Genomic DNA, 12112 nt, shown 5'->3' on the forward strand with positions numbered 1-12112 from the left:
ATTTGAAACAGAAATATTAGAGTTATTGGGAAAGAGGAGAGCGGGACTAATTGGATAACGCTTTCAAACTGCCAGCACAGGCAAGGTGGCCCAATTGGCCTTATTCTGTGCTGCATCATTGCATGAGTTTAGCTATATTCTAGCAGCACAAAAACTCATGTTGCAGCAAAAGCTCATTTTCCTTCAATTCCAAAAGGCAAGTGCCCCATGCACACCATTCCAAAAAGTTTAAACTGTGTAACAGCAATTATTTGCCTGCATAAATACAAAAAGGTACTGAAACAAGAGCTGCTGACCTAAAGGCAAACTCCTGTTTACACAACATCACTCAAGTTTGTTATACACATCAACATTCTTCCCCCTTTTGCTCAGCGGGAAGAAACAAGTTTCTCCAGAATGTCAGGGTTAAGCATTGGCAAATTTAAATCAACAGGCCACCAATTCAGAGTTCAACACAAAAAAGGCCCATTTAAACAAAATTGCAACAGGTATTGTATGATGCTTTGCAAAATCCTCACAATATAACTTCAACTGAATTAATGTCAGCTGACACACTGGAATGCTATGCTTTTGATTTTCACTTTCCATTATAGCACACGTCAAGACACAATTCAAAACTTCCTTGATGGCCTAGGTTCTTGGGGCTGTTCTTGTCTGGTTCCTTGCCTATTCAAATACAGATATTCCATTTCTAACAATTTATTCACTTCCTATCCTACAATGTCACTTCTTCAAGGCCCTCAAGGATCTCTTTCTCACCTACGTGTTGTCAAAAGAAATATCTCAGACTTCCTAGAGAATGATGTCTTCCTAGAGATTGTCTTCACTTTGTAAATTTCTCCCACATTTTTCTGCAACACTCCCTGTTGCAATCAATAAGTAGGGAAGACATTGCAGGGCTACGGGGAAAGGCAGAGGAGTGGGACTGGCTGAGTTGCTCCTCCAGAGAGCCAGCACAGATATGATGGGTTGAACGGCCTCCTTCTGTCCCATAACCATTTTGTGATTCTATAGTAAGTTTTCTATTTTATAGCAGCGATACTAAGATTACTGTAGGGCGATTAAGAAAAAGCCATCTATTAACTTCACCAAAAGTGAAAAATGACAGGCAGCAGCATTCTTTCTATTTCAAATGGTCTTGCTTTGATTGCTCTTGTTTCCTTGCCCATTTATGCCAGTTCTGTTTCTGATTTGCTGCTCAGCTGCAGATTAAAAATCAGTCGATGATTCTACTTTTCCCACTGGGACTGCATTCCAGATGGCAACGGATGACATATTGTTTTACTGCTTGTGGATCACAGTTGTCCCATTTATTGTCTATTATTTAATCTACAAAAGTCAACCAAATATTATTGAAGGTATTTTAAAAAGGATTATCCTGTAGAGCTCTAGTTTTCTCCTCTTTTGTGGTGTCCCTGGGCATTAGGCATGAAGCGATGGTTAAGAGATGCTGTCAAATAGGAAGACAAAATGAAAGTGAAATGCTGGCTTTGATAGTAAGACGTCAAAAAGAAATCCAATGCAGCCAACATGCTTTTTCAAAATGTCCTAAGACATGCAGACAGAAATTATTCAATATGAATAGGCACGCAACAGAGGCTTTCCTAGACAGCATCTACATGGAATACATAGGAACAGAACTTACCAGAAAGAACAAACCTTACAAATATGCTTTCTTGAGATTGGAGACTGTTGTAGAATGTAGGTCTCAAGACTATTTTACAGTCTTGCTGATAATTCTTACAGAAATTGGCACAATAGGTTGCAAAATGTATCCTTAAGGAGATCAATAACTCAGTAATTGATCTGAACTATATTTAACACACATTAGTGACACATTTCCCATCAAAAACAATGGTACTCACAGCTGTGCAATAACTCTGCTCTGTTACTTCCTAACAATGTCCCGAGGGGCCCTTTTCATTGTAGTGAATGTTTCTGCAACGATAGCCATGCAAGAATTTATTACCCATATTTGCGCCCAATTATCTTAATGCAATGTCATAAAATGAAATTATTGATGACTCATCTAGAAAGAAAGACATGCATTTGTATAACACTTTTCACAGCCACAGGATGTCCCACAGCGCTTTACAGCTAATTAAGTACTTTTGAAGTGTAGTCACTGTTGTAATGAACAGCAAGTTCCCATGAACAGCAATGTGATAATGGCCAGATAATGCACTTCCGTGAAATTGATTGAGGGATTAATATGGACAGGACACCAGAGATAACTCCCCTATTCTTTATCAAAATGCTGCCATGGGATCTTTTACACCCACCTGAGGACATCTGAAAGATTGTACCTCTGACAGTGCAGCACTCCCATAGAGCATGAGCTTTGATTTTTGTGTTCAAGTCCTGGAGTTGGATTTGAACCCACAACTTTCTGACTCAGAGGTGAGTGTGCGAACAACAGAGCTGACAGGCAGACAATTTAATCAAGTATTATCAGGCTTTTCAGAATTTTTACTTGAACTGGCAAACTTGAAACTGCCTTTAGATAAAAGCAAAATACTGCGGATGCTGGAAATCTGAAACAAAAACAGAAAATGCTGGAAAAACTCAGCAGGTCTAACAGCATCTGTAGAGAGAAAAAAAAGTTAACGTTTCGAGTCTTTCTGAATCTGAAGAAGAGTCATAAGGACTCGAAACATTAACTCTTTTTTTTCTCTCCACAGATGCTGTTAGACCTGCTGAGTTTTTCCAGCATTTTCTGTTTTTGTTTTGGAACTGCCTTTGTTCATTAGAAAAGAACACTTAGAAGCAATAACTTGTACGCAACTGAGGCAAAGAAGGATACATTGTGAATATAATTGGATCATTAGTTTATGCAAAGCAAATCAAAGCTTTTCATACAGCTCACTAACATTATTGCTTCCAATCTGCAATATGCTTAAATATGTACAAGTTTTTAAAACTCAACATTTTTTGCCAATTTCAGGCATTATTTATCACTACTCAGGGTGCACATAAAGACTGCAGACTAACACCACCATAGCAGGAAATACAATTTGATTAGAATTATGCTTCTTGAAAATTTAGTGAAATAATATGCCCGCTGAACCTTGTAATAAGAAATATGGCCATTGCAAAAATGTTTACAAGTGTATTCTGGGGTTAAGAGCTTTAAACATTTATAGCAGATAGAACGTGCAATCGAATTAGTGTTTTTGGTTTATCACAAAAGAGTTGTTTTTGCGATGCTTGACATTTGAAAGTTCTATTTCAAATAGTCTTGCTTTGATGGCACTCGTTTCCTTGTCCATTTACACCAGTTCTGTTTCTGATTTGCTGCTCAGCTGCGGCTTAACAATCGATGATTCTACTTTTCCCACAGGGACTGCTATTCAGATGCTAACAGGTGACATGGCAGTTTAGTCATATTGCTTTAATACTTGTGAATCACAGTTGTCCCATTTATTGTTCATTATTTAATCTGCAAAATTCAACTAAATATTATTGAAGGTGTTTTAAATGGATTTTCTTATAAATGTCTATTTTCCTCCTCAATTTTGGCCTCCCTAGGCCATGCACATAACTAGCTCCCACATCACTATGAATGTTGCTGCAGATGGCTGTGAGAAATCCCACTAGGACCGACTGAAAGTTTTTCCTTTCTCGAGGGAGCTAAATGGTCTTTGCATAAATCCTCCCCAAAAACAGCTGAGATCAGAACACATTAGACCATCACCATACCGCAGAAGTGATGCATTGAATTTGTATGGCCACAATCCATGCTGCAGCACTCTGATGTTCTAATGTACTGTTCCACTTAGCAACTCCACAAATGGTATTGATTTTAGCCAGCTGAGGATTTGTATCAAGTGCATGCCATTGGAAAAGCGTGTTGGTGTCTGTTAAAATTCAGGTCGGCTAAATTCCAATTTAGTGTTTCTTTCCAATGAGAGTTGATCTGAAGCTGCTGAGTGTGCAGGTCCATTGTCACTTCTCAAAGTCCATGTGACTTTTTAAATGTTTTTGTTCAGGTCACACTAAATATTATTTTAATGACAGCTCATAAACAATAAGTCTTTTTGTTTTCAAGGTTATGAAAATGTTCTTTTTGTGGGATCAGAACACAACAGTTCTGTTTAATTACATGTTCTCAGTCACTATCTGTAAATATTATGCCTCTGTGTAATTTTGAGTTTATTTTCATACAGAAGCATTCTACTATTTTCCCCAGGGGGGGGTTAGCTCAGTCTCAAAATATTAAAATCACCGAAATAGAATGAATTTAACATTCTATAAGTTATAGAGTACAATACACTTTGCAATCTCTCCTGACATAAAATAACTGGGGTGGCCATTAGCTATGATACCAATAAAGCTCCCATAATAACTTAGTGAATGCGTTACACAATGACCATTCAGCACATGAACCCTATTCAACCTCCAGAGCTGGAATGCAGTGACCTTGAGAGATGAACACAGGACATGATCTATTTAACCATATGTCAATACGGTGGTGGGCAATAATGAATATTCTGACCCTGTTCCTCTTTTCCTATGGTGAAATGACCAGATCCCATCTGCCATGAAGTCCGGAACTGTATCTTGCTGGGTGGTAAAAGCTAATGAACTGCAAAAAAAAGCACCCACCAAATCAATGCCTACAAATCTTTGACTCATGACGCAGGATTAGTTACACCTCAAATCTAGTATAGTGATAACTGCATTCAGATCAATGACTGTTGCAGCAATTTCAAATGGCATCTTTGATGATTGGCATCAATTTGGCATTTCAGTTTTGCAATGTGGGTACAAAAGAAGTTCCCAACATTAAGTTAAGTAAAAACTAGAAAATTTTAAAATTGCAAGTCTCTTTTTTAGTTTGATTATTTAAGGCAACTTTATCGGTACACCAAATATGAATCTTTTAATCCATCACAAAAGCATGATCAACTAAAGATATATTTAATACAAAAATCTATAGGTTTCCTAGTCAAGAAGGTAGTTTCTAGTTTCTCTGATCAAAAATTGAAGAAAACAAGGTGCATCACACTGATAACTTACCTACATTTTGGCCCATTAGTCTGCCTTACCAGGTCACTCCCCAAGCTATCATTTTTACCATGACATATTGGTAAGAATATGATCTATGATCAGCAAGAGTAATTCCTCCTTAAAGAAAAATCACTGCTGCTATTCTCAATAAAAAAAAATTGGGAAATAACACAATTAGAATGATGTCACTCATCAATTCTTCATTTATCACAGATTTGGTTTTTAATCTATTTTCTCTTCTACAGTTGCACGATCATTAGCGGGTCTCTAGCAGAGGGAATTCTCATAAGGGGGAAAAATAGTATTGAAATTAATATAATTGAGGTTTTTTTGTATGGAAAAAAAATGTACAAAAATTTATGTTTTGTGTTTTTAAGCAAAAGCAATTCAAAACAGAGGCGTGGATCCTTTCTGCCACGTTGAAAATGCACAACTAAAGTTCACTTCAAGCCACATGACTATCACTCACAAATGATAGAGTCATCAACCAGCAGTAAGTCATAAGATCCTCAAGTCATACAATGGATAACAATTTAACCACGGAGAAAGGAGGAGCTCAACTTAAGGCTTCCTGCTCAGTGAAGAGTGCAAGGGTAGTCAATAAGCACAACAGCCAATTTACAGTTTCTCATAACTTTAAGTTCCTGCACTGAACAACACTAGTGTGACCCAGAAGGTACTTGGATTCACAGAGCTTTAAAGCACTTCAGGAATTACTTTGAAGTACAATCACGAAGCAAGCACAGCAGCAAACCTTGCACACGTCAAGGTCCCACAATCTTCTCAAAATTAATGAGCAGTTCATCTGTTTTCAGTGGTGCCGGCTGCGACAGAAAACTCCATAGTATTTTTTTCAAATAGTAGCAGGAAACACTGGGCCAAACTTATATCGCCTTACCTTTAATGACTCATCTGATGGCCAGGGCCTCAGACAATGCAGCCCTCAGTCAATACTTCCCTGAACTGTCAGCCTTTCTTTTTGAATAAATACCATTATAAACACACTGTAGGTTGAAAGACAACTAAAATGCATGCTTAAAAGCAGTGGCTTTAGATGGTAATTGATCAGGATTGCATTCCAAACATAAACATTCAGAATGTATAATTAATAAACATAATATAGTTAATTGCAGTGATAGAAGTTCAAGGACTCCCTCCTACAAGCTGGAACTGGTGCCTTGCAGAGTATGAAGATGAAACTCTAGAGGCAATTACGTCAATGTCTTTTCCTCCTTAGGCGCTCCCTCAGGGTCGAGGATGACTTGTTTCCATTCTGGTTTAACGGGTTCTGAGATGGCTGATAAGACCAATGCAAATTCTGCCGCATGTGAGGCAGGTGCCACATGAAGGGTTGGACAGATGGGCTGTTTGGAGCTTGGGTGCACTCCCTCTGACACCTCGACTTCGCCTCTGCACATTCCCGATGAAATCTTTCAATGTGTTTGGTACCTTCTGAAAAGAACCTGATCACAAGCCAGGGTCTCCCATGAGTTGGTGAGAGCGTATGACCTCTTCATAGACGTAGTGAGGGCATCACTGAAGCATTTCCGCAGTCCTCCTGGAAGAACCCTACCGTAACCAAGTTCAGAGTAGAGCAGTTGCTTCGGGAGTCTGGTGTCAGGCATACGAGTGACATAGCCTGCCCGACAGAGCTAGTCATGAGTGTTTAGCGCCTCGATGCTGGGTAAGTTGACTTGGGAGAGGACGCTGCAGTTGAACCGCCTTTCTTCCCATCGGATTTGGAGGGTCTTGTGAAGGCATCGGTGGTGGTACTTCTCCAGTGCTTTGAGGTGCCTGCAGTAGGCTGTCCAAGCCTCTGAAGTATATAGGGGTACGGGGATCACTGCTGCCCGGTAAACCACAACCCTAGTCTTGGGTTCGAGATCCTGGTTCTCAAATATTCTTTTCCTCAGCTGGCTGAAGGCTGAGCTGGCACATTGGAGGTGATGATAAATTTTGTTGCCTATGTCTGCCTTCGTTGAGAGGAGGCTCCCAGAAATACAGAAATCCTCTTCCATGATCTCGTCGTTGATCTTAATTAACAGGGGAGGTGTTTTGTTATGCGAGCTGGTTGGAAGAGGACCTTAGTTTTCTGGGTGTTTAGTGGAAGGCCCGTTTTCTCATATGCTTTAGATGTTAATGTACTATTATAACGGAAGCACCACCTGCTCTTTTCAGTCTATTCATTAATTTTAAAATGTCATGTCTAGGTAAAGCATTGGATTATTTCCCTCAACACAGTACAAGCACTTGCTTATGTGTCACATTTGTTAAAGTAGCACAACAGCTGGCACACAGCATCACATACAAGAGAAATTCTTGAAGATAACTCAGCATTTGAACTGAGGCTATCAATAACAACAGATATGTCAATGTCAAAGTTGACAGAGATGCTCCGATAGACATTGTAATTATTGCGACACTGTTTAAAAGCTTCAGCATCAAATAGAGCCACACGCCACTTTAAATAACAAAGACCAAGATACTGAATAGTTTACTGATGATATTTAGTCTTCATCAACTCAGTCTGTGAATAAGTCCAGGAAAACTTCTCTTGCTCTGGGCTCACTGATTTTAAGTGCTTAGATCACACAGTCAAATGCTTAAAAAAGTACAGTAATACTAGTTGCTTAAGTGTTGGAAATAGCTTCATTATATGAAACATAAAACTAATTTGTCCCCCCCCATAATTCTGCCAATTTTTCAACTTTAAATGTTTTAATGGCTTCATGCCTAGCAAATTTATTAGAATTCTTTGAGGAGGTAACAAGCAGGATAGAAAAGGGGGAACCAGTGGATGTAATATATTTGGTTTTCCAAAAGGCGTTCGATAAGGTACTGCACATAAGGCTACTTAATAAGATAAGACCCCATGGTGTTGGGGGTAGTATATTAGCATGGATAGAGGATTGGCTAACTAATAGAAGACAGAGAGTTGGGATAAGGGAGGCATTTTCGGGATAGCAACCTGTAACTAGTGGAGTGCCACAGGGATCAGTGCTGGGGCCTCAATTGTTTACAACATATATTAATGACTTAGATGAGGGAAGTGAAGGTACTATCGCCAAGTTTGTGGATGACACAAAAATAGATGGGAAGGTTTGAGGATGACACAAGGAGTCTACAGAGGGATATAGACTGGTTAAGTGATTGGGCAAAAACTTGGCAGATGGAATATAATGTGGGAAAATGTGAGGTTATGCATTTTGGCAGGAGGAATAGAGGAGCTGAATATTATTAAATGGAGAAAGATTGCAGAAGGCTGCAGCACAGAGGGATTTGGGAGTCCTTGTGCATGAATCCCAAAAAGCTAACATAAAAGTTCAACAGGTAATAAAGAAGGCAAATGGAATATTGGCCTTTATTTCAAAGGGAATGAAGTGTAAAAATAGGAAAGTCTTGCTAAAACTATACAAGGCACTAGTTAGACCACACCTAGAATACTGTGAACAATTTTGGTCCTCTTATCTAAGGAGAGATATTGGAGGCAGTCCGGAGAAGGTTCACTAGGTTGATCCCAGGTATGGAGGGATTTTCTTACGAGGAGAGGTTGAGTAGGTTGTGCCTGTACTCATTGGAATTTAGAAGAACGAGAGGCAATCTTATTGAAACATATAAGATTCTTAGGGAACTTGACCGGGTAGATGCTGAGAAGTTGTTTCCCTTTGTGGGAGAGTCTAGGTCCAGAGGGCATAGTCTCAGAGCAAGGGGGCACCCATTTAAAACGGAGGTGGAATTTCTTCTCTCAGAGGGTAGTCAATCTGTGGAATTCTTTACCACAGAGGGCTGTAGAGGCTGGGTCATTAAGTATATTCAAGGCTGAGATAGACAGCTTTTTAATCAGTAAGGGAATCAAGGGATTTGGGGAAAAGGCAGGAAAGTGGAGTTGAGGATTATCAGATCAGCCATGGTCTCACTGAATGGCGGAGCAGACTCGATGGGCCAAATGGCCTGTTTCTGCTCCTATATGTCTTATGGTCTTATTCTTCAAACTTAAAATAATTAATTTACATTCCTTATACCTCTGCCCCTATGCTCCCGACTAAGAAAAAAAAATCAAATGTTACAATTACCTAAAAGTCAACATCAAATGACTATTTTCTACACACTGCCAGTCCATCCCACTTAAAGCTGCCAATCGAATGGTAAAGGTGTTAAGATTGACTTGCTCATGTCATAGATGTAAATAGATCAATGTGAGATGCTTTGATGCACTTAATCAGGGAAGTATACTCAAAGGGTTAATAATATTACAATTGTAAAAAATGAAAATTTATATGCTTATGAACCAAAAGTCAATTAAAAAAATTGAAGGATTTTCCACAAGAAATTGGCAATTCACCTGTGCTCAAGCAGAAAAAGTAGAAATGCTAAATAAATTGGAATTGCAAAAGTTAACCATGCAGAACTGTCACTGTCTATACCAGCAGCCTATGGAACCTTATCCAGAAAAAATCAACAAAACATATTTAACCAAGAACTAGTGTAACCCACTGTTTGGGGATAGAGTTCAAAGTTAAGCTAAAGCAGAGATTTGAATTTACACATCTGCATAGGACTAAAAGTACACAAAGGATTCTCTAAAAATAATGGCTTTATTATTCACTTAAAATCTTCGGGATATTATAGCACAGGGGTGTACGATGCTGATTTTAGACTCTGCAGCCAAAGGTAATTGACCCCAGAACTTGATATTCATGCAACCCTTCATTGGACACTCAGCTGTGGGGCAAATCACTTTGGTGAATTTCTCTACCACAGAAAATTTTGGCAAGAACTATAAATCAACCATGATAATTCCGGAGGAACAGAGAAAAATTAGCAAGATTTTGGGGAGGCAATTTGGAAAAACAAATAAAATACTTGCAACTGAAGCCAATATGAAGCCAATATAAAGCTGAGAATAGGCTTTGGGGTGAAGAATAAAATGACTTCAATATTAAGCACATTTTGTAACCAGTATATGAATGGATGTTTCAATATCATTAAGGAGAAATAATTTTAAGCTTTATCTATTGCTTCGGTAAATTTGCTGTATTACAGTAAGGTAGAAAACTGTCATGGTCTGGCTGTAGCAAGATCATTGCAAATATCAGAACTCATATTCTGCATCCACTGAACAATGGGAGACCAACTGGTGTTAATTAGTGGCTTTGCGTCATTTATGCCAGCTTTCTTCCTTCCAGTCTTGAAAGTGCAAAAACTTGTTGGACATTTGGCTTCACAGGGATTAACAATTAATGCACCAACTCATTTTTTTTTTACAAATGTAATATCATACTCTGGTCAATACAAAAATCATTTTTTTTATTTCTAGGGTACAAATCATGAAATGACTCAGTGCCATAAAAGCTAAATTTGAACATTAAATTTGGGGGGGGGGGGGGGGGGAGAAGGGCATGCAAATAAGGAAATAAATTCAGCTCCTAGACAGTCTTTACTGTAAGTGAAACATTTAAATTGTCCCAGATATTTGCGCTTTATTCTAGAAAAAAAAATTATTTCCGTCATATTGTTTCCTGCACTCATCATTAAAACCCCTCAGACTTGTATTATATTTCTAACGATTGCATTGAAATCCCTTTGAACTTTATAATCACATTTTAAATACATGTCTCAAATTGTTTTGGTTACAAAAATCACAAAGCATTTCCTTTTGTGAATCACATTCTTTTGAAACGATTTGAAAGTTGACTCACAGTCTTACTGCAAAAAAGAGTCACTAGCTTGGGAACCCTGGCTGACTTCTCTCCATAGTCTGAGGGCAGGGCCCCATAACAGAGAGATGTTAGCTCTGCGGATTAAGTCTGGGATTTCCTTGTCTTCCTGGCTTGGTACCAACTATTCAGTACATTTGTTCACTCAAGGCAACATTCTCTAAGGTCTAATTTTTCAAGGCATCTTCTATGTAACTGTTGTTAGGGGGCTAATTCTTCAATACATTTTCTATTCTTCACAATTTATTCAACTGATATTACATTTAAATTTACTTGTAAAGGGTTAAACATAGGGCCATTACAAATATATTACAACTAGGCAAACAAAGCACTAAGAAAAATGCTTCAGAAAGACCTTAAGTCGAGGTCCTCTAGCATCAAGGTGAAAATCTACAACATGATCCACATAGGAACTCAATATGTTGCATACAATCACATCTGCGCATAACAAATGCTAGGAAATCATCAGGGGCTGGGTAAGGGATAAGGCAGACCTGATAAGATTTTGGGATGCAAAAAGCAGGACACCAATACTGCCAGAAATATGTTTTATGTCATGGTGATGGATTTGATCTTTTAGTAAATTACACCATTTGAGAAGGGCTTAGAAATAGTGGGCAGCTGGGTGGGGGGACACAGGCAGACGGGGGGGGGGGGGGGGGGACACAGGCAGACGGGGGGGGGACACAGGCAGACGGGGGGGGGGACACAGGCAGACGGGGGGGGGGACACAGGCAGACGGGGGGGGGAGGGGACACAGGCAGACGGGGGGGGGGGACACAGGCAGACGGGGGGGGGGGACACAGGCAGACGGGGGGGGGAGACACAGGCAGACGGGGGGGGACACACAGGCAGACGGGGGGGGGGGGCACACACAGGCAGACGCGGGGGGGCGACACACAGGCAGACGGGGGTGGGGGGGAACACAGGCAGACGGGGGGTGGACACAGGCAGACGCGGGGGGGCGACACACAGGCAGACGGCGGGGAGGCAGAGGGGAAGTGAAACGAAAAAGTGGCATAGACAGACACAGTGACTTTTCTAGACTCTCTGACCTGCTGGTAGTTGCTGTCCTGCGGGTTGAACGTGTTGTTCACTGGCTGCAAGCGGAGGTTCACATGCGGGAAGTTATGCAGCCAGTAAGTCCACCACGGAGCGATGTAATCCACCCGGGAAGCCATGCCGGGAACGGGGGGGTGGGGGGAGAGAGAGAGAGAGAGAGCAGGAATACTGGGGGGGGGGGGGGGGGGAGAGCAGGAATACTGGGAGAGAGAGCAGGAATACTGGGAGAGAGAGAGAGAGAGCAGGAATACTGGGGGAGAGAGAGCAGGAATACTGGGAGAGAGAGCAGGAATACTGGGAGAGAGAGAGAGAGAGAGCAGGAA

At 40.3% G+C, this 12112-nt stretch overlaps 1 protein-coding gene across 1 annotated transcript in view; it reads right to left on the reverse strand.

The window, feature by feature from the left end:
• The window catches only part of ttyh2 (tweety family member 2), a 144047-nt gene that overhangs the window by 131609 nt on the left and 326 nt on the right, over positions 1-12112 (reverse strand). Inside the window, exon 2 of the mRNA XM_078571005.1 lies at positions 11783-11957. Within this exon, the coding sequence (XP_078427131.1) occupies positions 11783-11908 (126 nt within the window). The 5' untranslated portion in view covers positions 11909-11957. The remainder of the gene's footprint in view (positions 1-11782; positions 11958-12112) is intronic.

The sequence above is a fragment of the Cetorhinus maximus genome, chromosome 24, assembly GCF_964194155.1.
Source record: "Cetorhinus maximus chromosome 24, sCetMax3.hap1.1, whole genome shotgun sequence".
Lineage (NCBI taxonomy): Eukaryota > Metazoa > Chordata > Chondrichthyes > Lamniformes > Cetorhinidae > Cetorhinus > Cetorhinus maximus.